Source organism: Chelonia mydas, chromosome 4, assembly GCF_015237465.2.
Source record: "Chelonia mydas isolate rCheMyd1 chromosome 4, rCheMyd1.pri.v2, whole genome shotgun sequence".
Classification (NCBI taxonomy): domain Eukaryota; kingdom Metazoa; phylum Chordata; order Testudines; family Cheloniidae; genus Chelonia; species Chelonia mydas.
In genome coordinates, this window is record NC_057852.1 from 67,994,615 (window position 1) to 68,021,262 (window position 26,648).

Genomic DNA, 26,648 nt, shown 5'->3' on the forward strand with positions numbered 1-26,648 from the left:
TTCAAATACTGGCAATTTCCATGGAACTTCTTGTTTTCATTGACTTTGAGTTTGGGACTGTTTCTAGAGTCTTTCAAAACATACATAGCGTGGCTTGCTCTCTTTTAAAGATATGAATATCATAATGTATATGTATTAAAAGAAATGCCTTTGCTGAACTTCAGCTGGGTTTTTTGTAAACAAACTAAAACAAAACAAATGGATGAGCCATTAATTGGAGAGAATTCAAGACAAGACAAAAATCTGGAGGAACTGAATTATGTGTAGAGAATAAAAGTATTGAGTATATATAACTTGGTTAAATGAGGAGTAATGGAGCATTATAGCCATCTATAACCATTTCAAGGTGAGAATCCTAAGAAAGGAAAGTAACTTTTGGAGTGGAACAGGAAGTATAATAAGGAGCAATGGAATGAAATAAGTAAAGAAAAAGCATGTAGTCTGAATATCAAAATAAACTTCCTACTTGGATCGTGGAATGAACTCTATGATTTTTTGTTTTTATTTTTTAAGTTCCTTGGCTTCAGATAGTTAATTATACAGCATGTCAGTCTTAGATGGTCTAGTCTACAGACATAGAATCATTGAAATGTAGGACTGGAAGGGACCTCAATAGGTCATCTAGTCTGCGCTGAGGTAGGACTAGCTATTGGCTAGATCATCTCTAAATGGTCTTGATAATACCCATAGAACATGGCATTTGTCTAATCTGTTCTTAAAACCCTCTGATGATGGAGATTCCACAGTCTCTCTATGTAATTTGTTCGAGTGCTTAACTACCCTGACAGGAGGTGTTTCCTAATGTCCAACCTAAGCCTCCCTTGCTGCAATTTAAGCCCATTATTTCTCATCTGGTCCTCTGTGGATAAGGAGAAAAAATTATCTTCCTCCATTTTATAACAACCTTCTACTTACTTGAAGACTTTTATCATGTCCCCCCCACATTAATAACTAAAACCTCATAAATCTCTATGAAATAAAGCAATGTCATTATTAGAAGAAAAATAAATGAAGGAAACTTTTTTTCCTCAAAAACTTCTTTGTTTTCTAGCCAGCTCTAATTTTTGTCTCCATTTTTCAGATGAGGAAACTGAGTCAGTTGTCCAAGGTCACACAGGATATATGACTGGCAGATTGTGGGGAAACATTGTCGATCTCCTAACTCTCAGCCCTGTGTTTTGATCATAAGACCATTCTCCTCTCTTGTGTTGCTAAAAATAGATGTTAGATAGATAGTACTAACAGAAGTTGTGAATTTCAATACTTTTGTTATCCAGAAGAAACTCTTATAGTATATCAGGCCACTAATACATTTTATATAGTGTCTAAAAATACAGACATAAAATGGGTACTAAAAGTCCACATGTTAGAAATGATTTAAATACTTATTTATTTTGAGACTTAGTTAACCATGAAATCGTTTTTGCTGAATAAATAATTTTAAATTAGCTGGATATATTTGTATACATCTTTGCTAATCAATACAATTTTAATATACTTGTACTTCTATTAATGTTTTATATACTGCCATATAATGGAAATTATATCACTAAGCCTACATTCAAATAATATTACATGTCTAATTTAAACCCACAAAAGCATTAAAATTCACCTTAAGTCATGCTGATAGGCTTAGCATGTGAAAATCCCAGGTATCAAGATGAGAATTTAACACAGGTGAGTTAAAGTAGACGTCCAGTTGTAACTCAGTATTTCCTTGTGCCTGTTACATTAAGCAAGACTCTTAATATTATTTAAGTGGAGTTATTATGTATTAGCTGCATTCCACAGCGGTAACATGTGAAAGTGATTCCAGTAGTTATAAGCACTTTAAACCTTTCCCTCCATTATAGCAAAAAATCATATCATTGGAAATCATTTTTATAGTCCATAAAAAGATAGCAACAAAAGCCAAAATAATATTTTTGTGTAGTTTAAAAAAATAAAGATTGTGATTTATAAAACTCATGCTTTCATTTCATGCACAATCTAAGCCTTGTATGAATCCCCCGGCCACTGTTTTCTCTTAAACTATTAATTGCATACAACTGGAAAATTTTTGATTAAATGATTGATAGTTGAGCCTAAGAAGCTTAGAAGTTTTTGGGGTGGAAGGTTTTATATAGACATGGGATTATGCACTGAAAGTATTATCCTGGGTTGTAGGCCTTGCATAAGGGGTAATTTTTTTAAACCTCCTAATGAAAATGACACAAATTAGTCCTCTAATTTATATCAGTGCCACTGTTGAGAAGGAAGTGACACTATTAACAATGCAGATTTATACTTTCATAAGAAAATAATGTGGTCTTAAATTTAGAACGGGAAAGACTTGGCTTGCAGAATTTCTGTATTCAAGGTAATATATTTTAGGTTATAGGGTGTTAAAACCAAACCCACAAACATACATACCCCATAAATGTTTATGATTCAGAGATGGCTTTATTCTTCAAAGTGAACATTGTCTCATGTCTTCAGAGTTTTTCATTTTTAATTTAAATGGCTGAGCTATTAAACACTTTAAAATGTAGAAAATTTAGATACTCCATATTCATGCATGAACTTTGTCTTAAAACATATAATTTAAGAACTTAAATATGTTGTAGTGTTTAAAATTATATTAAAACAAAATCAACAAACATTTATAAAGGAGTATCAGAAAAGATGCAAAAATATTAAATATTGAAAAGTCAATAAAATATTAACTTTGTAACATAAATCAACAGAAGATATTACATTTTAAGTGTAGAGGCATTTATATGGAATTTTGATCTATTTTTGGCTAATACAAAAATCTTTCGCTTTCCTAGGTTTGCAAATATGATTACGTGGAGCTTCGTAGTGGCCTTTCTTCTGACTCTAAACTGCATGGTAAATTTTGTGGTACAGAAGTGCCTGAAGTTATCACATCACAATACAACAATATGAGAATTGAGTTCAGATCTGACAACACAGTCTCAAAGAAAGGCTTCAAGGCTCACTTCTTTTCAGGTATTAAAAATCACTCCTGTACTGTGGATACTTCTGAGTATAGAATATCTAGATGCAGTGAATCTTTTTCACAGGTTGTGTTCTTCATTGCACAGGTGATGAATGTGAAAGGCCTATCTCCTTTTGATTACAGTTTTAATTTTCGGTTCAATTTAATAAGTTAATAAAATATAACAATAGTTATCTTGAATTGAAATATATGTATATTGTGGGAAATCTGTGAAATAGGAGGGGGTTTTTCCCTAACAATCCAGACCCATATTCTACAGATATATACAGGCTAGTAGGTAAAAGAGAAGGGAAACCTCAGAATGTGCCCAAAATTTACCGTAACAGACTTCTGTTACTCCAGTTTCTTTCTTTCTTTCTTTGTTTACAATCCCTGTCATAATGTGATGTAAATAATATGTTACAAAATATAAGTACATTTGTGTTTTGCTTTCGATACCTCTTTTTCTTATTAAATTGCATTATTTATGATGTGTCTCTTGCTAGTTATTTGTTAAATACTGTAGAATCTTTCTTGCCTGATTTAGAATGTTTTAAAGGTTTGTGGAAGAACAGGCCCTGATTCTGCATACATCTAGGAACATGCTTATCTTTAAGTACATGGGTAGCTTCCATGTGGCAAATCAGAATTGGAATAAATTGTCATAGTTCCATTGACTTCTATGGAGCTATGACATTTTACACCAACTGAGGATGTGCATAGTTGACTTTAATGAATACCAGGACTATTCATATGAGTAAAGCATGTACGCGAATGTTTTGAGGATCACAGCCCTAGTAATCACCCACTTAGGACTCTGTTATAACCAGGTTTCCATGTGGCAGGAGACATTCTGTTAATAGTACTAGAATTCTTCTTGTGCACTCTTGTATAATTAAAAATATCAGTTACTATATCTAGGAGTTGAATTTTACCCTCTCATTTTCTGATAAGAATTTAAAGTTCTTGAGAGCTAGAAATATACTTAAGTTTAGTATGTAACAAATGTTTTACTAGCTTACTTTATTATTGTGCTTTTGGCTAAATGTTATATTGTAAAAGCCTAAGTAAATGCAGTTTCTGCTCTGGATAGTTTCAGTAACTGACGCATGCATGATACATTTTGTAGCAAAGTTAAACAGCATGGTCCAGCATATTATGTAAGTGATGTTGCTTAGATCTTTTACAAAGTGGGAAAAATATCTGTCAGAAGCTATAATGTACATAGACAAGAAGTTTAAAGTTTAGCAGCCTCAAAAGGAAGTCTGATGTTTTCTTTTATGGCTTCTCAGATGGTTTATTCTAGCAGTGAGGAAAGAGCAAAGTAAATTATATTTCCCATATATCAGACAAAGATATTAACACGTGTTTTACTTCCTGAAACCTTTAAACATATTGTATTTGCTGATAATCACATTTCTGCAGGCAGAGACATTGAGATCAGTTTCTGGTTTATGTAAATGACATTTTTAAGGTCACAGAAGGTTACTTTTCCTTGTAAAATGCCATTTTAGATTATTGTCATAAAGCTTTAAAGGTTAACTATGTATTTGTACCTAAATATCTATGCACATGAAACGTATGGGTCCCATCCTGCGAACCCTTGAGTGAATGGTCCTTATTTACATGCTGAAGGGTTACCCATTAAAGGCAGTGTGTATTATCCTGTAAATAAGGGCTAGTGGCTAGCATGATCTAGTCCTACATTTTCAGATCACAGTATACATATTAGTACACAGTATACATATTTCTGAGTTAAGCCCTATTATTTTGATACCTTTATAGGGGTGCTATATAGCAAAAATAGCCCTGGTATTCACTGTAATCTGCTTATTAGCTGTAGCCCAAAAGTTATGGATGATGAACATATTGAATATAGAGTCGGTTTAACAAGCAATCTCTTTTTCTGCATTTTAAGTGTTGATGAATTGTTTAAAGAATGTTAACCCTATTAGTAGTCATAGTTTGTACTAAAAAGAACTCAGAACAACTGTGTGTGGTGGGGAGAGACCAGGGTTGTTGTTCATGGGGTTCAAAGGATGGGCTTGTCAACCTCTGTGACAATTTATTTATTTATTATTTTTCTTTGGTCTCTGTTTTGAAAGCTAACTTAGTTCACAAACCATTTTTTCCTGGTAATTTAAACTCACAATTCTTTTAAAGGGCTAAATTTATCTCTGGATTAAATTCACTAAAGTCAGGGAATTTATACTAGGGATGAACCTGAACCAAAATGTTTTTCTGGTTAAAGGGAAACCTGTTTTGCATAGTGGGGATAGAAAGCTCTCTCTCTCTCTCTCCCTCTCTCTCTCTCTCTCTGACCCTTCAAAAGAACTGGATGGCCCACATGGGTATTCCATATTCACTGTATAGTATGCATTTATTTTTCATTGGAATTCTTTTCCATTCTGCTCCCTGCTCATTTTTCACAGTCTGTCTGTATTTACTTTTCACCCTGTTTGCCATTCTGTTCCATTTTCCCCATCCTTTTTCATTTAGTTGTTTTCTTCTATGTGACTTGCTTTTGTTCCTTTTATCACAGAACACCCACCTTCTAATCTTTTAGTCTAAGTCAAACTTTTGAATCCAAGATGCTCAAATGAGTTTGAAAGTAGATAAAAGAAGCTTGGTTTTTTCTTTATCAGTGCACTAGCAGTTAGTCACCCTCTTCTCTCATTACTGCTAAAAAAAGGAGTAAGATTTAGAAATCCATCATTATAGACAACATGTGCTCTTGATCCAGGCATTGAGGGCAGTATATGTATTGAAATCTTCAGCACATATATTTTGACTTCTGAAAGTTGACATTAGATCATCATTTGGCCTGACCCTATGTTCTTCATTAATTCCTCATTTAATTATGCCTTATGAAAAATACAAGACTATATTTAGCAAAGTTTACAATTAAACAATGTATAGATTAGAGAATTTAGGCATGTATTTATTATTATTTTTCAGTTTAAAAGTTGTATTGGAAGGCCTTTAAGCATTGCACTAAAATCATAATAGAATCAATAAAACCTCTTAAAAACTTCACCATTCTAATTATACTGCCCGTCATCATCACAAAAATCTAGCAAAAGGGCAAACCCAATATCTGTATGGCAATCCACCCACCAGCAAAAGGTGCATACAATGCTAAGCAAGAAGATAGTAGATTAACAAAACGGGGGCGAGAGCCAAGACATTTAAAAAAGAAAAAGGGTACCATCCTATATAACATTCTTATAGATATCCAAGGGATTATTTTGGGACTCCTTTGCGAGGGAATTCCACAACCAAGATACAATACCGAAAGTAAAATCCCTGCAAGCTACGTGGAAACTTTTTAAAGACACCATATAGATGCTCTACTTAAATGTATACCCCAATTTAAAAAACATAATAAGAGAATCAAAAAACAGCCACCGTGGTTAAACAACAAAGTAAAAGAAGCAGAGAGAGGCAAAAAGGCATCCTTTAAAAAGTGGAAGATAAATCCTAATGAGGAAAATGGAAAAGAGCATAAACTCTGGCAAATGAAGTGTAAAAATATAATTAGAAAGACCAAAAAAGAATTTGAAGAACAGCTAGCCAAAGACTGTGCAGCGGCAGTCAAAAAAGCAAACAGAATGTTGGGAATCATCAAGAAAAGGATAGATAATCAGACAGAAAATATCATATTGCCTCTATATAAATCCATGGTACACCCTCACCTTGAATACTGCGTGCAGATGTGGTCGCCCCATCTCAAAAAAGATATATTGGAATTGGAAAAAGTTCAGAAAAGGGCAAAAAAAATGATTAGGGATATGGAACGGCTTCCATATGAGGAGAGATTAATAAGACTAGGACTTTTCAGCTTGGAAAAGAGGCAACTAAGGGGAGATATGATAGAGGTCTATAAAATCATGAGTGGTATAGAGAAAGTAAATAAGGAAGTGTTATTTACTCCTTCTCATAATACAAGAACAAGGGGCCACCAAATAAAATTAATAGGTAGCAGGTTTAAAACAAACACAAGAAAGTATTTTTTCACGGAACGCACTGTTAACCTCTGGAACTCCTTGCCAGAGGGTGTTGTGAAGGCCAATACTATAACAAGGTTCAAAAGGGAGCTAGATAGATTCATGGAAGATAGGTCCATGGTGTCCCTAGCCTCTGTTTGCCAGAAGCTGGGATTGGGTGACAGGGCATGGATCAGCTGATGATAACCTGTCTGTTCATTCCCTTTGGGGCACCTGCCATTGGTCACTGTCAGAAGACAGGATACTGGGCTTGATGGACCTTTGGTCTGACCCAGTATGGCCATTCTTATGTTCTTATAACCAGGAGTCCTCAGCCATGAAAATTTTGCCTATCTTCTAGCTCATTACTGGCTGAGCCTAAATTCTGTGAGTGGACCCCACCCCAACGGATTGTAAATGTTGAGTACAGGGCAAGAGACAACCTAAATTATGAAGGTTTTTATAGTCTAATATTACAACTTTAATTGTGTCCTTTGGCTAGAAGTTGGGTGTAAGAGACTCCCAGGTGCTAACTGAAGGAACAAACAAGCAACTATATTCTGTAACATTTCCCGTCAATGGAACAAATTTGAAGGAAGTCCAATTAGAAGCACATTACAGTAGTCTACCTTAGAGTTGACAAAGTCTAGTATGACTGGGGTAGGTTTATGTCTGAGGAAACTTTCCATACAAGCTGGAAACACTGAGCTCCATCAGAAATATTTGAGTGTGACCCTCCACACACACACACACACACACACACACACACACACACACACTTTTGTTTGTGTCTGACAGGTATTAATCATTCTGTCAGAATAACAGGCATGCACATACTGCCAATAGGTTCCGCAGAACACTTAGTCTTACCCAGGAACAACACCTCAGTCGTGCCTGGAATGATTTCAACAGTCTTAGCTGAACAATACTACATAATGGGCAGATACACAGCATTATGCCTTCTTTTCAAACATAAGCATTCCAGTGATACCACCATTCCATTTGTTCTCATCAAGCACTTCACAAATATATGGGATCTAATGGAATGCTTAGGTGAAGATATGTAAGTATCCACAGCCACCTTCTTTGAGTTCTTCCCCTCCAGGAATGAGCAAAGTGGAAAAGCAACACTGCACAACACCTTCTAGGTCTGAAAAGATTGGGACAGGTTACCTTAGAGAGGAGATGAATGAGAAGGATCATGATGAAGGTACACAAAATAATGAATTGTTTGGGGAAAGTAGATCCGGAGCTTCTATTCCCTTTTTAAAATGCAAGAACAAGGGGACATTCAATGAATTTGAAAGATGGCAAATTCAAAGCAAATAATAAAAAAAAAAAACTTGTTTGCACAATGCATGATTAGATGATGGAACTTATTGCCATGACATATTAACTGATAACTGAAAGCTGAGCAGAGTTAAAAAAAATTAGACATTTATGTGGAGTTATCCAGTTAGACTAGTAAATATATTTTTGAAAAAGTTTTGGAAGGGATGTAAGCACTCATTATTTAAGGCATAAACCCATTTCTAACTATTGGACTTTGGTAGGAAAATTTCCTTGGGGGCAGCTTATCCCACAACTGACTACTATGGGGTTTTGTTGTACCTTCCTCTTTAGCAGCTGATCCTGGACAGTAGTGGAGACAGAATACAGGACTACATGGCCTATTAGTCTGATCCAGTAGGATGTTCCTATGAATTGCCAAGCAACAAATTGACTGTTTCTATATAAGACATCTCATGTAGTCAAATTTGGTGGACAAAATTATGACAATCACATCCCACAAACAATTCTTGCTAAGCCGATACTGATCCAAAAACCCAGACACAGTGAATTGTGCCAGTACAAGCCTTTCAGCATCTTACAGTCAGGTCTCAACTGCCAGTTTTAAAAAAGGGTAAATGGGATGACAGGTAATTATAGGCATGCCAGCCTGACATCAGTTGTGGGTAAGATAATGGAGTGGCTAATTTGGGACTCAATTAATGAAGAATTAAGGGAAGGTAATGTAATTAATGCAAATCAACATGGGTTTATGGAAAATCAGTCCTGTCAACCTGACTTGATATCCTTTTTTTATGAGATTGTCAGTTTGGCCGATAAAGGTAATAATATATTTAGATTTCTCTAAGGTGTTCGACTTGGTACCACGTGACATTTTGATTTTAAAAATAAAAACAATATAAAATTAATATGGCACAGATTAAATGGATTAAAAACTGGCTGATAGGTCACAAAATATAATAGTAAATGGGCAATTATCACTGAGTGGGTATGTTTCCAGTGGGTCCCACAGTGATTGATTGTTCGCCATATGCTATTTAACATTTGTATCAATGACTTGGAAGAAAATATAAAACCATCACTGATAAAGTTTGCAGGTGACATAAAAATTGGGGACGTGGTAAATAAATAAGAGGACAGGTCACTGATTCAGAGCAATCCAGATTGCTTGGTAAATTGGTCTCAAGCAAACAAGACTTTGATTATGGCTAAATGTAAGTGTAGACATCTAGGAACAAAGAATGTAGGCCATACTTACAGGATGGGGGACTCTATCCTGGGAAGCAGTGACTCGGAAAAAGATTTGGAGGTCATGGTAGATAATCAGCTGAATATGAACTTCCAGTGTCACGCTGTGGCCAAAAGAGGTAATGCAATCCTAGGATGCATAAACAGGAACTCTAGTAGGGGCAGAGAGTTTATTTTACCCCTATATTTGGCACGGTTGTGACTGCTGCTGGAATAGTGTATGGTTCTGGTGCCCACAATGCAAGAAGAATGCTGATAAATTGGAGAGGGTTCAGAGAAGAGCTACATGAATGATTAAAGGATTAGAAAACATACCTTACAGTGACAGAATCAAAGAGCTCAATCTATTTGCGTAACAAAAAAGAGAATGTTAAGTAAGGGTGACTTGATTACTGTTTGTTAGTATCTAAATGGGGAACAAATATTTAATAATTGGCTCTTCAATCTAGCCCAGAAGGGTATAGAATGATCCAATGGCTGGAAGTTGAAGCTACCCAAATTCAGACCGGAAATAAAGTGTAAATTTTTAATAGTGAGAATAATTAACCATTTAAACAATTTACCAAGGATCTTAGTGGAATCTCCATCACTGACAATTTTTAAATCAAGATTGGATGTTTTTCTAAAAGATATTCTCTAGGAATTATTTGGGGAAGTTCTTTGTCCTGTGTTATGTAGGAGATCAAACTATATGATTACAATGGTCCCGTCTGGCTTTGGAGTCTGGGAATCTCAGAAACACAAGATAAAAGGATAATCTTGCATGATTGCCATGGTTAATAAGTGTTTGTAGATGCATAACAAAATGTGAGTGGAGAGTTCTGAAAACAAAGGTTTATGCACCAAGTTTAACATGGTCATAGAAAAGTATACATTTTAGGGGATCAGAGAGACTGAGTCAACCACTGAATTCCATTCATACATCCATTTTTTCTAATAATAAATTCTTATCTCTTCACTAGCCAATCAGCATCCAAATTTTCCTCGTGTTCCAGGGCGCACAAATTTAGCGAGGAATGCTTGTGTGTGAGTGTATTCATGTGCTGTGACTTGAGGGATGTTTCAAGGCGATTTTCTATAAGTAGCAGAACAGATGTTGTAGAGATGTAATGTCGTGTCTTGAGGAGGGGGAAGGGATAATTTAAAACCATCTTGGGGCTACAGGTAACTGATATTTTTTGGAATTTTTTTAAAATTAAATATTAAGTTTTTAAGCATAAAACTTCCTATTACAAGTTTCGTGCCCTTCATGTGAATAATTGGGCAACCTATTGCAAGCTGCTGTGGGCACACAAGGAAAAATAGGCTACTGAATCATTCAACATGGCCTTGCTTCAGAAAAAAACAATGTTTGATTTTCTCTGTAGGAAAGGTGATGGTCATGGGAGCTGCTATAATCATTTCTTTAAATAAGGCTCTTAAACAATAGAATGATTAATCACTGGTAGCAACCTGTTGTTAAACTGCTTCCATTTATCATGTGCTCTAGAGTTATTTTTGTGGTTTTAAATAAATATGATATTTTGCATGCTCATTTAAAACAGTCACTGTGTCTGATGCATGATAAGAATGAATATTACAGGGGTCTTTTTTTTTTTTTTTTTGGTGGGTTATGATTCAGTGAGCAGTTAAAAAGAAAAGCTTAAATGTTTCTACCCTTGAGCAGATTCATGTTGGAGCACACACTCACCTCTGGCACTATCCTGGTACATTTTTTTCCACAGACAAGAAAACTGCCTGCAAAGAGAAAATTTTTGTTTTTGAATCATGCAAGGACTTGATACAGGTTTCCCCCTCAGGCCGAGTACGTATTATTCACAGACTGGTGGCCTCTGGGGGTCTCAGAGGTACGACCATATGTCCTTTAAATTGTTAAAATCTAACATTTTGTTGAGAATGGATCTTTCCCTATGCTGAGTATTGAAACAAACAAAAAGGAAGAAAGCATCCATTCAAAACTGGGAGACTGATTTCAATCTGTCAGCGCAACAAATGATTTTGTTTTTACTAAGCAAAATATTTGTTTCTGTAACTAATACAGACTAATTTTGAAACTGAGCTACAGATCTGATGGAAAAATCCATACTGATTTATTCAACATCTGTCAGGTTTGTTCAACAACTGCATCCTTCTTTAAGTGTGCAATTAATTATTTCCATGCTAGTGTCACTGGGCTTATCTCTTCTACCTTTTGATTATTGTTTTTTACAGAGCTGATCTTTGAAAGGATCCATCATAGGCCCATTTCTTTATGCACACGTCCTTTTTGCGATTATTCTTCAGAATAATACATATTTATTTAATGTGAGGTAGACTTTTCTGTTTCAGATAATTTGGTAGATGGGGAACTGGAAAGGGCCTTTATTTTATTTATTACAAAACTTTACTAGAATGTCCCTGTTTGTTACCTTTCATGAAAGCATTTGAGCTTACCTTCCATTCTTTTCGCTCGGTTATATAGGAGAGGAAATGCTAATGAGTTTCTGTTATTGTCAGTTGCATTCTAATTTCTCATTTGCTTGTCATCCTTCTAAGTTTGCAATAGGGAGTATGTGGTAGTGCTTGCTTTTGAAAAGATGAGAGATTAAAACTTTTGCTTGAAATTAAATAATGCATGATGTTGACTTTGTGTTCCTATTAGAAAGCCTGCAAGAAGTATCCTTCTGAGTTTTTATGCTTTCCTAAATGATCACAAATATAAACCGCTTCTGTGAAGTGTGTTTACTTTTAAACTATTCCTCCACATTCAAATCTGTTCACATCTGCAGGAAGCTCCCACGTACTCTCAGTGCAAACAGATTTGAGATTTATAGTACAAATGAAAATGCAGTGGAAACTTGGTTTTGACTTGCAGGATTTTGCTATGAATATATATCATCATGATGTTGCTGTACAGCAATGTATTGTAAGTACAAATAGAATTTATTGAAGAGCCTGCAAGTCAACAAGTCAAGCTTCACATACATTTTGGCAGGTAAAGCTCAGGTATGTGTAAGTACTTAGACGATAAAGATTCATTTTGCTGTATTACTATATATGTGCTTCAACAAAGGTAGGGATAAGTAATACAATATGAGTAAAATAGTAACAAGAAGCTTAAATTATATATGACAGCTTGTGTTTTTGTAGAAATTCCTACTGAACCAAACACGGTCTGAAATGTTGCATATTAATTTTGTTAAGAAATAACACTCCCTTTCGTATGTCTTAGGAAATCTGAGAGTAAATGAGATGCATGCTCTGCATTCCAGTTCTGAAACAGTCTGACTTCTGATATGACCATAATTTGTTCTCATTTTTTTGCATGTTGAAACGACAGAGGTCGGTGTGATATGGCTTTATAAATGTATGTCAGGAACACTCTGCCAGTTTTGATTTAATGGATCAGCCCCACCTAAAATGACAACAGCCAAATGACACAGAATGGTGGCAGCTGATGCCTTTTGCTGTAATGACTGCCTGTTAATCTAGTTTGGCTTTTTTCCCTGCAGTGAATTTGGTGGCTGTGTAATGTAGCTCATATTTTCTCCCCTACCGTCTGGTTGATTTCTAACACACTAAAAGCTCTTTTAGAGAGGATTACTTGTTAATAAACAGGACTGCATGCTATATGGCAGATCTCCCTGAAATAATTAACATCCGTTTCTTTTCTTTGCTTTTTAACAATGTATTTTCCTTTTTGAGATGTTTTGTAATGTCCAGATTCATTAAAATCAAAGCACATTTTTCGCTCCGCTGGAACAAAACAACTAATTGATAAAAGTTTATGCTGAGTAAATTATTTTTAATATCAACATGTGCAGAGCTTGAAACCTTGTTTGGCCTGAACATCCAATCTGCGTACGTTGTAGAACTGGTGTGAGGTGGGAATACCTTACGTGTTTGTCCAGATAGTAAAACTCCTTGTTGTGCATGGAACTGTAGCCACTGAAGAGATACTTTATGAAATCTATATCAATAAAACTAGCTGAAAAAGTAATATTAGCCATTTGTTCTATATCCTTTATTTTCTTGAAACTTTTTTCTCTCTCTTGAGAAATAGACCTCACTTTCCATGGGAATTTACTAAAAGAATAGTGCCATGGTGCAAGGTTGCAGGCTGAACAATGAATGGGTAGAACTAAGGTACAATTAAATTGCCATACTGAGAAGAATAAGGTCTGTGCCTTAGTTTACCCTTTTCTGGACTTAAACATTAATATAAAAATGTTGTCTACATTATACAAGCTATAGATGTGATGCTCACAGAACCATGTTGTGTATCCCTTAGACAAGGACGAGTGTTCTAAGGACAACGGTGGCTGCCAGCATGAATGCATCAACACTATAGGAAGCTATGTCTGTCAGTGCCGCAATGGATTTGTACTACATGAAAATAAACATGACTGCAAGGAAGGTAAGGGTTAGGGCATTTGAACAGCGGGTAGTAGAGGCGACCCGGCTGTCTTTTAGAAAGTTTTCTTCAACTCTGTAGAAAGTTATCATCATGTAGAAAAGGGAGATACCTTTTAATGCAAACCAGCAGGGTCTACATGGGACAGTTAGAGCACTCTACAAATCACATCCCTCTAGTCTGTACTGTGGTGCCATTTAGACAAGCCCTTACCTTCCTTCAGAGAGTGTTGTGAGGCTTAATTCCCTGATGTTTATAAAGTCTTTTGAGATTCTTGAAGGGAAAGTACTTAAGAAGGTGGAGTAGTTTTATCATTTTATCCTTGCTTTATTTAGATTTAAATGTTAGTTTTTATTTAATGAGAGGCACTTATACTAATTCCATTAGGACAAAGAAGACCTTGTATAGTCAGACATTTCTCTGTAGATATTCATAATTCATTCTCAGTCTTTTGCCAACAACAGTATCTCTCTCTTTCTATTAATCGTGGTTTACCAACCAGAATCAAGGTTCAATGCCTTTAATGCCTGCTTTAGCGGGAGGGCAGAAAAGCAAAATATGAAATTTTCAGGCAGGAATTCCATTCTGGGTTTTTCTACTTAATTTTATTTGTGGGGAAGGCTTAGTAGAGGGAATAGCAAAATATTGACTTCATTTAGATAAAAGGTTTAGGCATATCATTCATATATATAGTTTGTTTATAGAAGGTTTATGTGATCCATTGTAAACAACACTGTAAATGTAATGGTCAATCAGTAAACAAGCAGTGCTAGATTAATCTCCATGATGTATTTGCCAAAGGTGATGAACATGATACTGGATACTGAGGAGGTAATTAGCTAGCTTTCCTTTCAATGAATCAGTTGATAAAAAAGTCTGCTTTTCCGACTACATCTTAACATAGATTTCTAAACTAACTGATGCTATCATTGTTGGCACAGCTGAGTGTGAACAGAAGATCCACAGTCCGACTGGAGTCATCACAAGTCCTAACTGGCCAGACAAATACCCAAGTAGGAAGGAATGCACATGGGAAATCAGTGCCACTCCTGGTCACAGAGTCAAATTAGTAAGTTATTTAAGTTTTTTTTTTTTAACCAAATTTCCTCCTGAGCTGACCAGCTACTTTCACAGGCCACTATATGAAAATAAGATTGATCTATGTTCACTGATCAATTGGCAGCCAAAAAATATGCCCTTTATGTTACACTAGTTAGTAAGAATCCACTGACTTTTAAAATAAAAACCATTATTTTTAAAATAATGAATATTTACTAAAATGTGTTGTAAAGATATCAACGTTTTAAAACAAAGATTAATATGAAGTTTAACCTTCAGTGAAGAATTATTTTAAGAGTGTTAAGTAAGTGTTCCATAATACTTAAATGAAAATTCAAAAAGTCTGATTTCTTTTATCTCAAATATTGGTTTGGAGTATTATTTTTGTCTGATTATATATAATTGGTTCAGGGGCTTGGGACACTTTCATGTACATAATTCACATGGACATTCCAGATTCACTATACAAGGTTTCTGCACTTTGGTTCTCAGCTTTTTTAAGATTTCCCCACATTATTATTGTACAGCACTGAGCTTGAGAGATGGGATGCATTTAAGGGTGTGTCTACACTGCAATTTGAGGTCTGATTGCAGCTCAGATAGACATACTTGCGCTAGCATTACCCCATTCTAGCATGGCTAAAAATAACAGTGAAGACATGGCAGCAGATGCTTCAGAGTGGGCTATATAAATACCTGGGTACATATCCCTTGGGCACATACTCGTGCTACTAGCCTGTGCTGAAGCCCGTGCCCTTGTGTCTACACTGCTATTTTTAGCTGTGCTAGTGCAGGTTGAGCTAGTGTGGGTATGTCTACCTGTGCTGCAATCATACCTCAGAATACAATGTAGACACAGCCTAAGCCAACTTTGTGCCCTCCTGACCTTGAGCTGCTCCAGGCGCTGAAGAGGACTCTGGTGAAACAGCCGTGGGGCCTGTTTAAGTTATGGCAGATTCCCTGGACTGCCCTCTGGGAATAGCACTGCCCAGCATCTCCTCAGCTCTGCATGCTGTGGCCCCAACCCAACATGCCCTTCCAACCCTTGGGATGTCCCCTATATGTAAGGCTTGTGAAACGATACTCAGGTACTTACAGCCATCTTCTGCAGTGTTAGTGCCAGGAGAATTGTTCTTCAGTCAGTTACTGAACTCTTAGGACCTCTTTATGCTGCTCCAACCCTTTTCCCTGGCATAAAGAAGCAATGCCTCTGTCCCTTTGTGGATCTGGCTCTAAATGCTTAAACTCTACATGCAAAGAGGGGATGAATGCTCGGCCCATTCACTGGGTTCAGTGAGTGTTCAAGTTGAATGGAGAGGGAGGGTGGGCCTGTGCTGGCTCATTCCCAACAAGTGAACTTCTCCCATATGAACAACTTTTATTTTGTGTATATCTTATCTAGCCAGAGGCACAGACGGATTTTTATAAAAGCACTTTGAGTGCCTGTAAACTCAGCAGGAAAGCACTTGCATTTGGATTTCCTTGCTGAATTTTAGTTTTCTGTCTTCCAGAAGAAACCATTCTTAAATCTTTATCAACTGTTCCTTTTTCATTTGAAATAGAATCTGGGTAAACATTTTCAAAAGCACCCCAGAGGCCCAGTTTCAAAAGTGAAAGTCAGTGGAAGAGAGAGTTGAATGTCAGTGAGAGTTATGTGCCTAACCTGCCTAGGAGCTTTTGAGAATCCCACTAGGCTGTACTACCGGCATATTTGGGTGCCTAAATACTATTGAAAATCTGGTCCTAATCACTTTTGAAAATGGGGTTTAGGCCCCTAAATCACTTAGCTGTTTTCAAAAATGTTGTCTTCCATCCTTGAACAAATCACAGAGCTAAAGGGTTAACAGCCATTCTGATCTGCATAGTGAAACTCTGTTAATCAAACAAAACAGGATTCTTTATTTATCTAATGAAGTGTTCAGCAACCACTGAAAGTTAATGAGAGTGGCGCACCTAACTTCCTTAAGCTCTTTTGAAAATCTCACCATCAAGTATAGTGGACAAGTATAACACTCATTAGCAAAACTTTTCACAGCTAGAAATTCCCAGCTGTGCTAAATGTTTGTATGGGAAGATAACACACTATATTATTTTGTTCACAGTCTTGTTAGCTGCTTATCACTCATTTTGTATTTGACCCGTATACCAACAAGACTAATGCAACACTTCCATTTTATAAATATTTCCTATTTTGCTTCCAAACTAAGTTCAAGTTCATTCCTACTTTTACTATGCCCTAATGAACAGAAAAGATATGAGTCCTGAAGCTGTGCATTATTTTTGAAGTTCAGTGTATCTAATCTTTTCCTGTGAGTGCTCTTAGTTTTGATAAATCATTGCAAAGTCTTTTCCTGGTAACAGTAAAGTGAAGAATTCTGTGTAATCAAGGGTTCCAGGAAACAATGGAAGTGCACTGTGGAATTTTTAAACTAGATGTCCAGATGAAAAAAAATGCTTTTGAAACTGTCTACATATGGCACAGAGAGAGAGAGAGAGAGAGAGATTTTAAAAACTCACTTGACACTTGGAAATTAGTCTAGGTGAAGCTTAATTTGAGGAACACCCTATTGCATATATAAAGATGATTTTTAAACAAATGCCTGGAAATGCATATAGATAACAGAAAAAATAATGAGATAAAGAAAACTGCAATAATTTTGCTCAGCCTATTCCCCTAAAAGTTCATAAGAATGGCCATACTGGATCAGACCAAAGGTCCATCTAGCCCAGTATCCTGTCTTCCAATAGTGGCCAATTCAAGGTGCCCCAGAGGGAATGAACAGAACATGTAATCATCAAGTGATCCATCCCCTGTTGCTCATTCCCAGCTTCTAGCAAACAGAGGCTAGGGACACCATCCCTGCCCATCCTGGCTAATAGCCATTGATGGACCTATCCACCATGAATGTATCTAGTTCTTTTTTGAACTAGGCCTTCACAACATCCTGTGACAAAGAGTTCCAGAGGTTGACTGTGCGTTGTGTGAAGAAGTATTTCCTTTTGTTTGTTTTAAACCTGCTGCCTATTAATTTCATTTGGTGACCCCTAGTTCTTGTGTTATGAGGAGTAAATAACACTTCCTTATCTACTTTCTCCATACCAGTCATGATTTTACAGACCTCTATCATATCTGTTCTTAGTCATCTCTTTTCCAGGCTGAAAATTCCCAGTTTTATTAATCTCTCCTTATACGGAAGCCATTCCATACCCCTAATAATTTTTGTTGCCCTTTTCTGAACTTTTTCCAATTCCAATGTATCTTTTTTGAGATGGGGCTACCACATCTGCACACAGTATTCAAGATGTGAGCGTACCATGGATTTATAGAGAGGCAATATGATATTTTCTGTCTTATTATCTATCCCTTTCTTAATGATTCCCAACATTCTGTTTGCTCTTTTGACTGCTGCTGCACATTGAGTGGATGTTTTCAGAAAATTATCCACAGTGACTCCAAGATCTCTTTCTTGAGTGGTAACAGTTAATTTAGACGACATTATTTTATATGTATGGTTGGGATTACGTTTTCCAATGTGTATTACTTTGCATTTATCAACATTGAATTTCATCTGCCATTTTGTTGCCCAGTGACCCAGTTTTGAGAGATCCTTTTGTAGCTCTTTGCAGTCTGCCTGGGACTTAACTATCTTGATAGATTTGTATCATCTGCAAATTTTGCCACCTCACTGTTTACCCCTTTCTCCAGATCATTTATTAATATGTTGAACAGGACTGGTTCCAGTACAGACCCCTGGGGGACACAATATTTACCTCTCTCCATTCTGAAAACTGACCATTTATTCCTACCCTTTGTTTCCTATCTTTTAACCAGTTACCAATCCACAAGAAGACCTTCCCTCTTATCCCATGACAGCTTACTTTGCTTAAGAGCCTCTGGTGAAGGACCTTGTCAAAGGCTTTCTGAAAATCTAAGTACACTATAGCCACTGGATCCTCCTTGTCCACATGCTTGTTAATCTCTATTCATCTTGATAGAAATTATGATTCATCTGATTTAAATTATGCAAAGAGTATTTAAAGTTCTTTTATTTCAAAATTGTATTACCAAGCTTAATAGTAAAGGCAGCTGAAAAGCAAATTCTTTGTGTCCCTCGAAATGTGGGGATGCTATGGATAAAACTTTAAGCCAATTTCTAATTTGTTTAATATTTCTTGAAATGTTTGAATGTTTGAAATAGTTTAACATATAATATTTGCTTTTTCTTAAATCCTCTAGTTCTCATAAATCCTAATTGTAATTCAAACATTTAAAATAATAGCTTTCACAGATTATTGATTGTAAGGAGTGCTTCTGAACTACTGACCTTTCAGATTGCAGAACTGAAAAAAATACAGTGTGATTTTCCTTTGAAAAACAAAACAAAAAATTAAAAATCAAACTCAGAACTATAGACTGCTCTTACAGCACATATAGAACTCCCATTGATATTCACAGTGGATTCACTGAATTGTATATTTAACCAGCTCTTACAGCCTCTCAGTGGTTTTTGTCTGTTTGTTTGTTTTTGTAATTAATCAAATATTGTTTAGGGCCCAATGACAACACATACCTGGCTGTCTGAAGATAGGATGGTTGATTGAAATTTTAGAGTGGCAATGGGGATTGCTGCACTCCTGTTTTTATTGCATCAATGATTTCTTTCCGCTCATATAAATGTCAGCTTTTCCTATAAAATGAATCTGTGTCCGTTCAGTACTATCTTTTCACTCTCCAGTTCTTTGTGAACTAAAACTGATATTCTGAGTATTCTTTCTCATTTGCCAAAACATCAATGCTTTAGCTATATGCAATTCCTTTAGGACAGCTGGTAATATAAAGTGCCATCACATTTTATATTGGCTGACTTCCATCGGGGATTCAGTAGATTAGACTTGCTTTGGTGTACCAGACAGAATGATCAGTTATTATGTGTGCTCAGAGTTAGACTGTTTGCTTTTATTCCTTTTAAATATTGCTTCTTAATCTTTTAGCTTGCTTTGCTGGAAATACACTGCATACAGTTAGGAGCATTAATTCCTAGAGTGCTTTTGTGATATTTTATTGTATTAACAAAAAGTAACTTGAGAACCATAAAATTACTAATTAATAATAATAAATAAATTCCACTGAATGAGCTTTCAATTTAAGGTTAATTGTGAAAATGTTCAGAGAAGCCTAGAAGTATTTCAGCCTCTCAGTGCTTATACATAATTCTCTATGACCTTTCATCATTAGGCTTCTCGTTCAAATCTAGCTCAGTTCAACAGTGACCAGAAGTTATATCTCATGGCTGTTTGATGTCCCATTTGTAATAAGCTTGGTGATCTCAGTCCACTCCTGAATAGAGAAGCATCCATATATCACATAAATAGCACACTTGTCATGAGTTGGAACACTAGGTGGCAGTCTCCGTGGAGAAGACAAGAAGGATCCGGAGACTGAACTATCCCTTGCTCCTGGAAGTGGTCCCTTAAGATTAGGTTCTGATGATATGGTTCAGAAACTCCCACTACCTGTGAGCTACCTGTTCTGTGGACAAATAAGTTTAAGATTGTAAAAAGTGACTTGTGATTTTTGGGTGCCCCAATCTTCAGACAGTTTAAAGGGCCTGATTTTCAGAGGGTAGGGGCCAGACTCAGGGAATCAGACACCTTCAAAGTGTCTTCAGCTGGGTACCCTAAAATTGAGGGACTGAAAATCACTAGTCACTTTTTAAAATCTTGGACAACTGGACTCCACTCTCCAGGGCATTGAGGAGAGTTGAGTCTCTAGGAGCTCAGATAAACACTTAAATAAATGTTGCTGTGTGGAGAAGAAATATACAACGGACCTGAAAGTAAGTAATACTTGTGACCTTTAAGATAACTTCTGCAACTTTCCTCTCTCTTTGAGAGTTGGTGACAAGTAAAAGTGAGTTGTGTTGGGATTTATTTACAAATTCACTCAAAAACCTTTTTTGCAGCTTTCTTAGACTGATTTCCTCGAGAAAGATTATTTTAATTTGCTGAGTGAAGCCTTAAATATAACCAATATTGTAGTTATAAAAAATTGGTTTGTATGGCATAATTTTCAAAGGACCGTGCTGTATATGTTTTACCTACAAGGGTCATGTGGAAATGTCGTTTTCATTGGTTTAAAGTGTATTGAAGAAGCACATATATAAAAGCACAACATCTCAGAGATATTGCAGGGCCACAGTTATAAAAGGAACCAAGAGATTTCCTACTTTCTGGCTGGTTTTGGATGATCTGTGAGATTTGGAATAATCCTGGGAACTAATTGTATGAATTCAATGGAATGGCTATGATATTCCAGATTTGCTCTGTTCTGCCATTGATATTCATTGGACACAAGTGTCCTCCTAGTCCCTTTCAGGTGAAGCAGTGCCCTGCCAACGTTAAAATTCACTGTCTTTATTATTACTCTTCTTCCTTAGAGTGCGTCTGTCATTCAAAGGTCCAAGCTTATAACCGCAACAAAATTACATGTGCTGTCTCAATTGCATGCAGGCTGTATGCTGGAAACCTATATAAAGTAAATGTTTGTTATGTTGTCAAGGTTCCTCCCCCACTCTGAACTCTAGGGTACAGATGTGGGGACCTGCATGAAAACCTCCTAAGCTTACTTTTACCAGCTTAGGTTAAAACTTCCCCAAGGTACAAATTAATTTTATCCTTTATCCTTGGAATATCCACTGCCACCACCAAACTCTAACTGGGTTTACTGGGAAACGTAGTTTGGACACGTCTTTCCCCCCAAAATCCTCCCAACCCTTGCACCCCACTTCCTGGGAAAGGTTTGGTAAAAAGCCTCACCAATTTGCATAGGTGACCACAGACCCAAACCCTTGGAACTGAGAACAATGAAAAAAGCATTCAGTTTTCTTACAAGAAGACTTTTAATAGAAATAGAAGTAAGTAGAAGTAAAGAAATCGCCTCTGTAAAATCAGGATGGTAAATACCTTACAGGGTAGTTAGATTCAAAACATAGAGAATCCCTCTAGGCAAAACCTTAAGTTACAAAAAAGACACATAGACAGAAATAGTTATTCTATTCAGCACAATTCTTTTCTCAGCCATTTAAAGAAATCATAATCTAACACATACCTAGCTAGATTACTTACTAAAAGTTCTAAGACTGCATTCCTGGTCTATCCCCGGCAAAAGCAGCATAAAGACAGACACAGACCCTTTGTTTCTCTCCCTCCCCCCAGCTTTTGAAAGTATCTTGTCTCCTCATTGGTCATTTTGGTCAGGTGCCAGCGAGGTTACCTTTAGCTTCTTAACCCTTTACAGGTGAGAGGATTTTTCCTCTGGCCAGGAGGGATTTTAAAGGGGTTTACCCTTCCCTTTATATTTATGACATATGTATAAGATATAATATGTATTGGAGTCCTTCTTAACACACTATTTTGCTTTCTTTTCAGACCTTTAATGAGTTTGAGATTGAACAACATCAGGAATGTGCTTATGACCACTTGGAAGTGTTTGATGGAGAAACAGAAAAGTCACCAATTCTGGGACGTTTATGTGGCAATAAGATACCAGATCCTCTTGTTGCTACTGGAAATAAAATGTTCCTCCGGTTTGTTTCTGATGCATCAGTACAAAGAAAAGGCTTCCAAGCCACACACTCTACAGGTTAGGAAATCAGGATGTTATTTACTGATCATTTTTCCTTGATGGAGACATTCAGGATTTTCATGTTCTATGAGCAGAATTGTTTAGTAGATAAATCAGTGCTACCAATAAAGCTGAACAAATCCTTCGAGGCAGTAGATGAAATCTAAACTCAGAGATGAAAGGAAATATTGCCAGGATTCTAGAATTAACTCTTTTTTGCGATCTTATTACTTTTTTTGTTTTGTTTTTGAAAGGTTTTTTTCTTTTTTAACCTTAATGTTGTTGCTGGACAGTCATTAAAAAGTAATCAGTTACTTTGAAAAAAGATCTAGTAAAAGCCAAAAGGAAGGCAATGCTGAATTCTTTCCTGAGGAAAGCTATGATTCCTTTTTAAATTCAGCAGATTTGGGAAACAGGTTTTCAAGAAATTTGTATTCTTATAATTGATGCCATAGCTGACTATACTTATAAAAGATTCAACGGCCTCTAATTTCATTTCCAGTGGACCTATTGTAATGTAGTGTGCTGTGTACCAAAATAGTCTCTGATTTTTGTCTTCTACGATTTTAAATAAAACATGGGAATTTGTGTTAACAGGTAACACTATTTCGTCTACAGTAAAAAAAGAATGGTAAGCAAAGGTAAAAGTAAGCAAAACAAAACTGACAGTCTTGCTAAAATAAACAAGGTTTTAAAAAGTCTCCTTCAGGCTTAGCAGTTACTTTTGGTCCTTGATAGAAATTATTGTCATTCAAAATATGTTCTGAAATTCCATTAATCGGTTGCTTAGGACATTTTCCATGTTACAAACATTATTTTTCTGAAGTTGCTTGGTTTACAATGACCCCTAGTGGTGACTCTAAAAATGTTAACCTCCAAGACGTTATTTGGAAAGGGAAGAGAAGCCATTCAAAAATATTAGAGAGCAGGGGTGCTGGAACAATTTATATAGTGGGGGTTCTGAGAGCCACTGAACCAAGCTGTAAATCCCATATATAATGGAAACCACTTCAAGCCAGGGGTTGTGGCAGTAGCCCTAGTTCCAGCACCTATGTTACAGAGTAGAATAGAATAATATTTCCCCAATCTCTACAGTAGAAATAATATTTCTTCATTTACCACAATCAATTCTTACTCAGGGATTATTTTTCAAACTGCATATTAAAGCGGATATTATATAAATATGACTTCCAGCATACTGAGGCTTTGCTGATGCACACAAATCCCTAATCTTGATTATAAGAATGAGTAGTCTATATTTTATCCATGTAGTTTAACATTATCTAAAACATCACATGCAACATAAAAGTGCATGTGCAACTATCAAATCATTATAAATTAATATTAAAATTCAAATTAGGTTTTTTCCCCTTGCATTTTTGTAGAGAAATAATCCTTGATACTTTGTGTGATTAATTTCTCCTTTTGGCAGAGTCACCGGACATCAGAACCTGGGCTCTTTCTCACCATTTGTGTTCTGATGCTGGAAAATGAAAGAGTTGTTTACCCTGACATTCAGTGTACTTCTCTTTCGTGTTATGAGACCTGGTTTGCAAACACTTAGTAGTACACTCACGATGTGTTTGCTGGATCAGGCCCTTCCTTATCTCCCTTTGTATCAGCTGCAATTGTACATCTACAACCACATGTGTCACATGTACATTTTAACTCTTAAGAGGGACTGAAAACATTATCATGTGCTTTACTTCATCCTTTCCAAATCCTACAAGATCACTTGTATTACCCTCTCCAGTCTTCTCTACCTCAGAATGACCATTATGATTTTCACAAAATTATATATAAAAGGTTTGATTGGTCCTTACTACAATTTTACAGTAAATAATTAAAAAACAAAACTATTGGTAAAGATGGGTGTTGTAATACTACTGATTTATGTAGTTTCTTTCCATTTACACAATTGCAGTAGTCATTACATAAAGGAAATTAAAATCTATGCCCGCAGTATTTCTAAGTGTTACCAGTTACACTGCTACATAAACTCACAGAATCATAGAAGATTAGGGTTGGAAGAGACCTCGGGAGGTCATCTAGTCCAATCCCCTGCTCAAAGCAGGACCAATCCCAATTAAATCATCCCAGCCAGGGCTTTGTCAAGCCGGACCTTAAAAACCTCTATGGATGGAGATCCTCCCAAGGTAACCCATTCCAGTGCTTCACCACCCTCCTAGTGAAATAGTTTTTTTTCTAATATCCAACCTAGACCTCCCCAGTGCAACTTGAGACCATTACTCCTTGTTCTGTCATCTGCCACCACTGAGAATAGCCGAGCTCCATCCTCTTTGGAACATCCCTTCAGGTAGTTGAAGGCTGCTAATAAATCCCCCCTCACTCTTCTCTTCTGCAGACTAAATAAGCCCAGTTTCCTGAACCTCTCCTTATAAGTCATGTGCCCCAGCCCCCTAGTCATTTTGTACAGTTAATGACTTGCTGGTATTTCCCTTATAAATGTCTATTTGAAGAGGTTTATAAGTTCCACTTAATGTGGAAACTTTGTGTATGATATCTCAGCACAGGTACAGTGTTTTCCTTCAGAATGTTGAAAAACAAAATCTGCTTGATTCTTTTTTAAGAATGAAGGAGAAAAAATGTGCATTTTTGCTCATGTATGATTCAAAGTGAATTTTTGAAGGAAAATGTTTCACAAAATGTCCATTAAGGTAACTGAGGAGCCTAGCAATTGATAGCATAGGGATACAGTTTGTATGTACAGTTTGTACAGAATAAGGACTTTATCCTGCAGTCTTGATGAAAGCATAACCATTAATTTTAGTGGGAGTTTTGTGAATGGACACAAATGAATGGACATTGCATTTATGAATATATAATCAAATATATAATCATTGCATATATACATTGCATTTTGAATATATAATCAAAGTTTTCAAAGCATATATTATTTTTCTTCATGTTATTGCTTCCATAATGTAATACATAATATGTCATTTTAAAAGGCTAGATTCCATGGGTGAGATTAGGGGTGGTAGTGAAAAGCTTGTGCCTATGTAACCCACACACCTTCTGGGTGTGGTGTTGTGTCCCATCTAGTGGCATCGAGACCACTTAGAGAGAGAGATAAAATGAGTCTTCTCTACAGCCTTTGCTAACAGCCAGTTGGCTTTTAGCTCATGCGGTAGAAGCTCACGCACTAAGCTCCAGAGGTCCCTCGTTTAATCTCACCTGCCGATGACCGGGATCTGTCGGCATTACACCTAACCCTACATGACTGCAAGGACAGGCAGAAAGAGCTCAAGGAGCCATTCCCCTCTCTCCTTGTACTGGACACAATTTTCTGGCTTTACAGTTCCTGGCACAAGGCCAGAATGAGCCTAGTAATCCCAGAATGAGCAGCCTGATATGGAATCCAAAGCTGAATTCGGAATCATGCCACTAAACTTTGTATTCCGTTCCAGATTTTCTGGACAATTATAGAATCATAGAAATGTAGGTGTGGAAGGGACCTTGAGAGTTCATCTAGTCCAAACCCCTATGCAGGAGCAAGTAAACCCAGACCATCCCGGAAAGGTGTTTGTCCAACCTGTTCTTAAAAATCTCCACTGATGGGAATTCCACAGCCCATTTTGGAAACCTATTCCAGAGCTCAACTACCCTTATAGTTAGAAAGTTTTCCCTAATATCTAACAGACGAGTGTCTAGTCCTACCTTCCGTAGAAATAGAGAACAACTGATCACTGTACTCTTTATACTAGCCCTTAACATATTTGAAGATTGTTATCAGGCCTCCCACTCAGTCTTCATTTCCGAAGACTAAACATGCCCAGTTGTGTTAACCTTTTCTCATAGGTCAGGTTTTCTGAACCTCTTATCATTTTTGTCGCTCTCCTCTGGACTCTCTCTAATTTATCCATATCTTTGCTCAAGTGTGGCACACAGAATTGGACACAGTACTCTGGGTGAAGCTTTACCAGTGCAAAGTAGAGTGGGACAACTACCTCCCATGCCTTACATATAACACTCCTATTAGTATATCTCTGAATGATATTAGTCTTTTTTGAAACTACATCACATTGTTGACTCATATTCAATTTC

General features: G+C 36.5%; 1 protein-coding gene across 1 annotated transcript in view; it reads left to right on the top strand.

The window, feature by feature from the left end:
- Positions 1-26,648, top strand: part of TLL1 (tolloid like 1) — a 204,754-nt gene that overhangs the window by 159,903 nt on the left and 18,203 nt on the right. The window contains exons 17-20 of the mRNA XM_007067044.4: positions 2,811-2,991; positions 13,775-13,900; positions 14,839-14,966; positions 22,385-22,598. Coding sequence (XP_007067106.1) covers positions 2,811-2,991; positions 13,775-13,900; positions 14,839-14,966; positions 22,385-22,598 — 649 coding nt within the window. The remainder of the gene's footprint in view (positions 1-2,810; positions 2,992-13,774; positions 13,901-14,838; positions 14,967-22,384; positions 22,599-26,648) is intronic.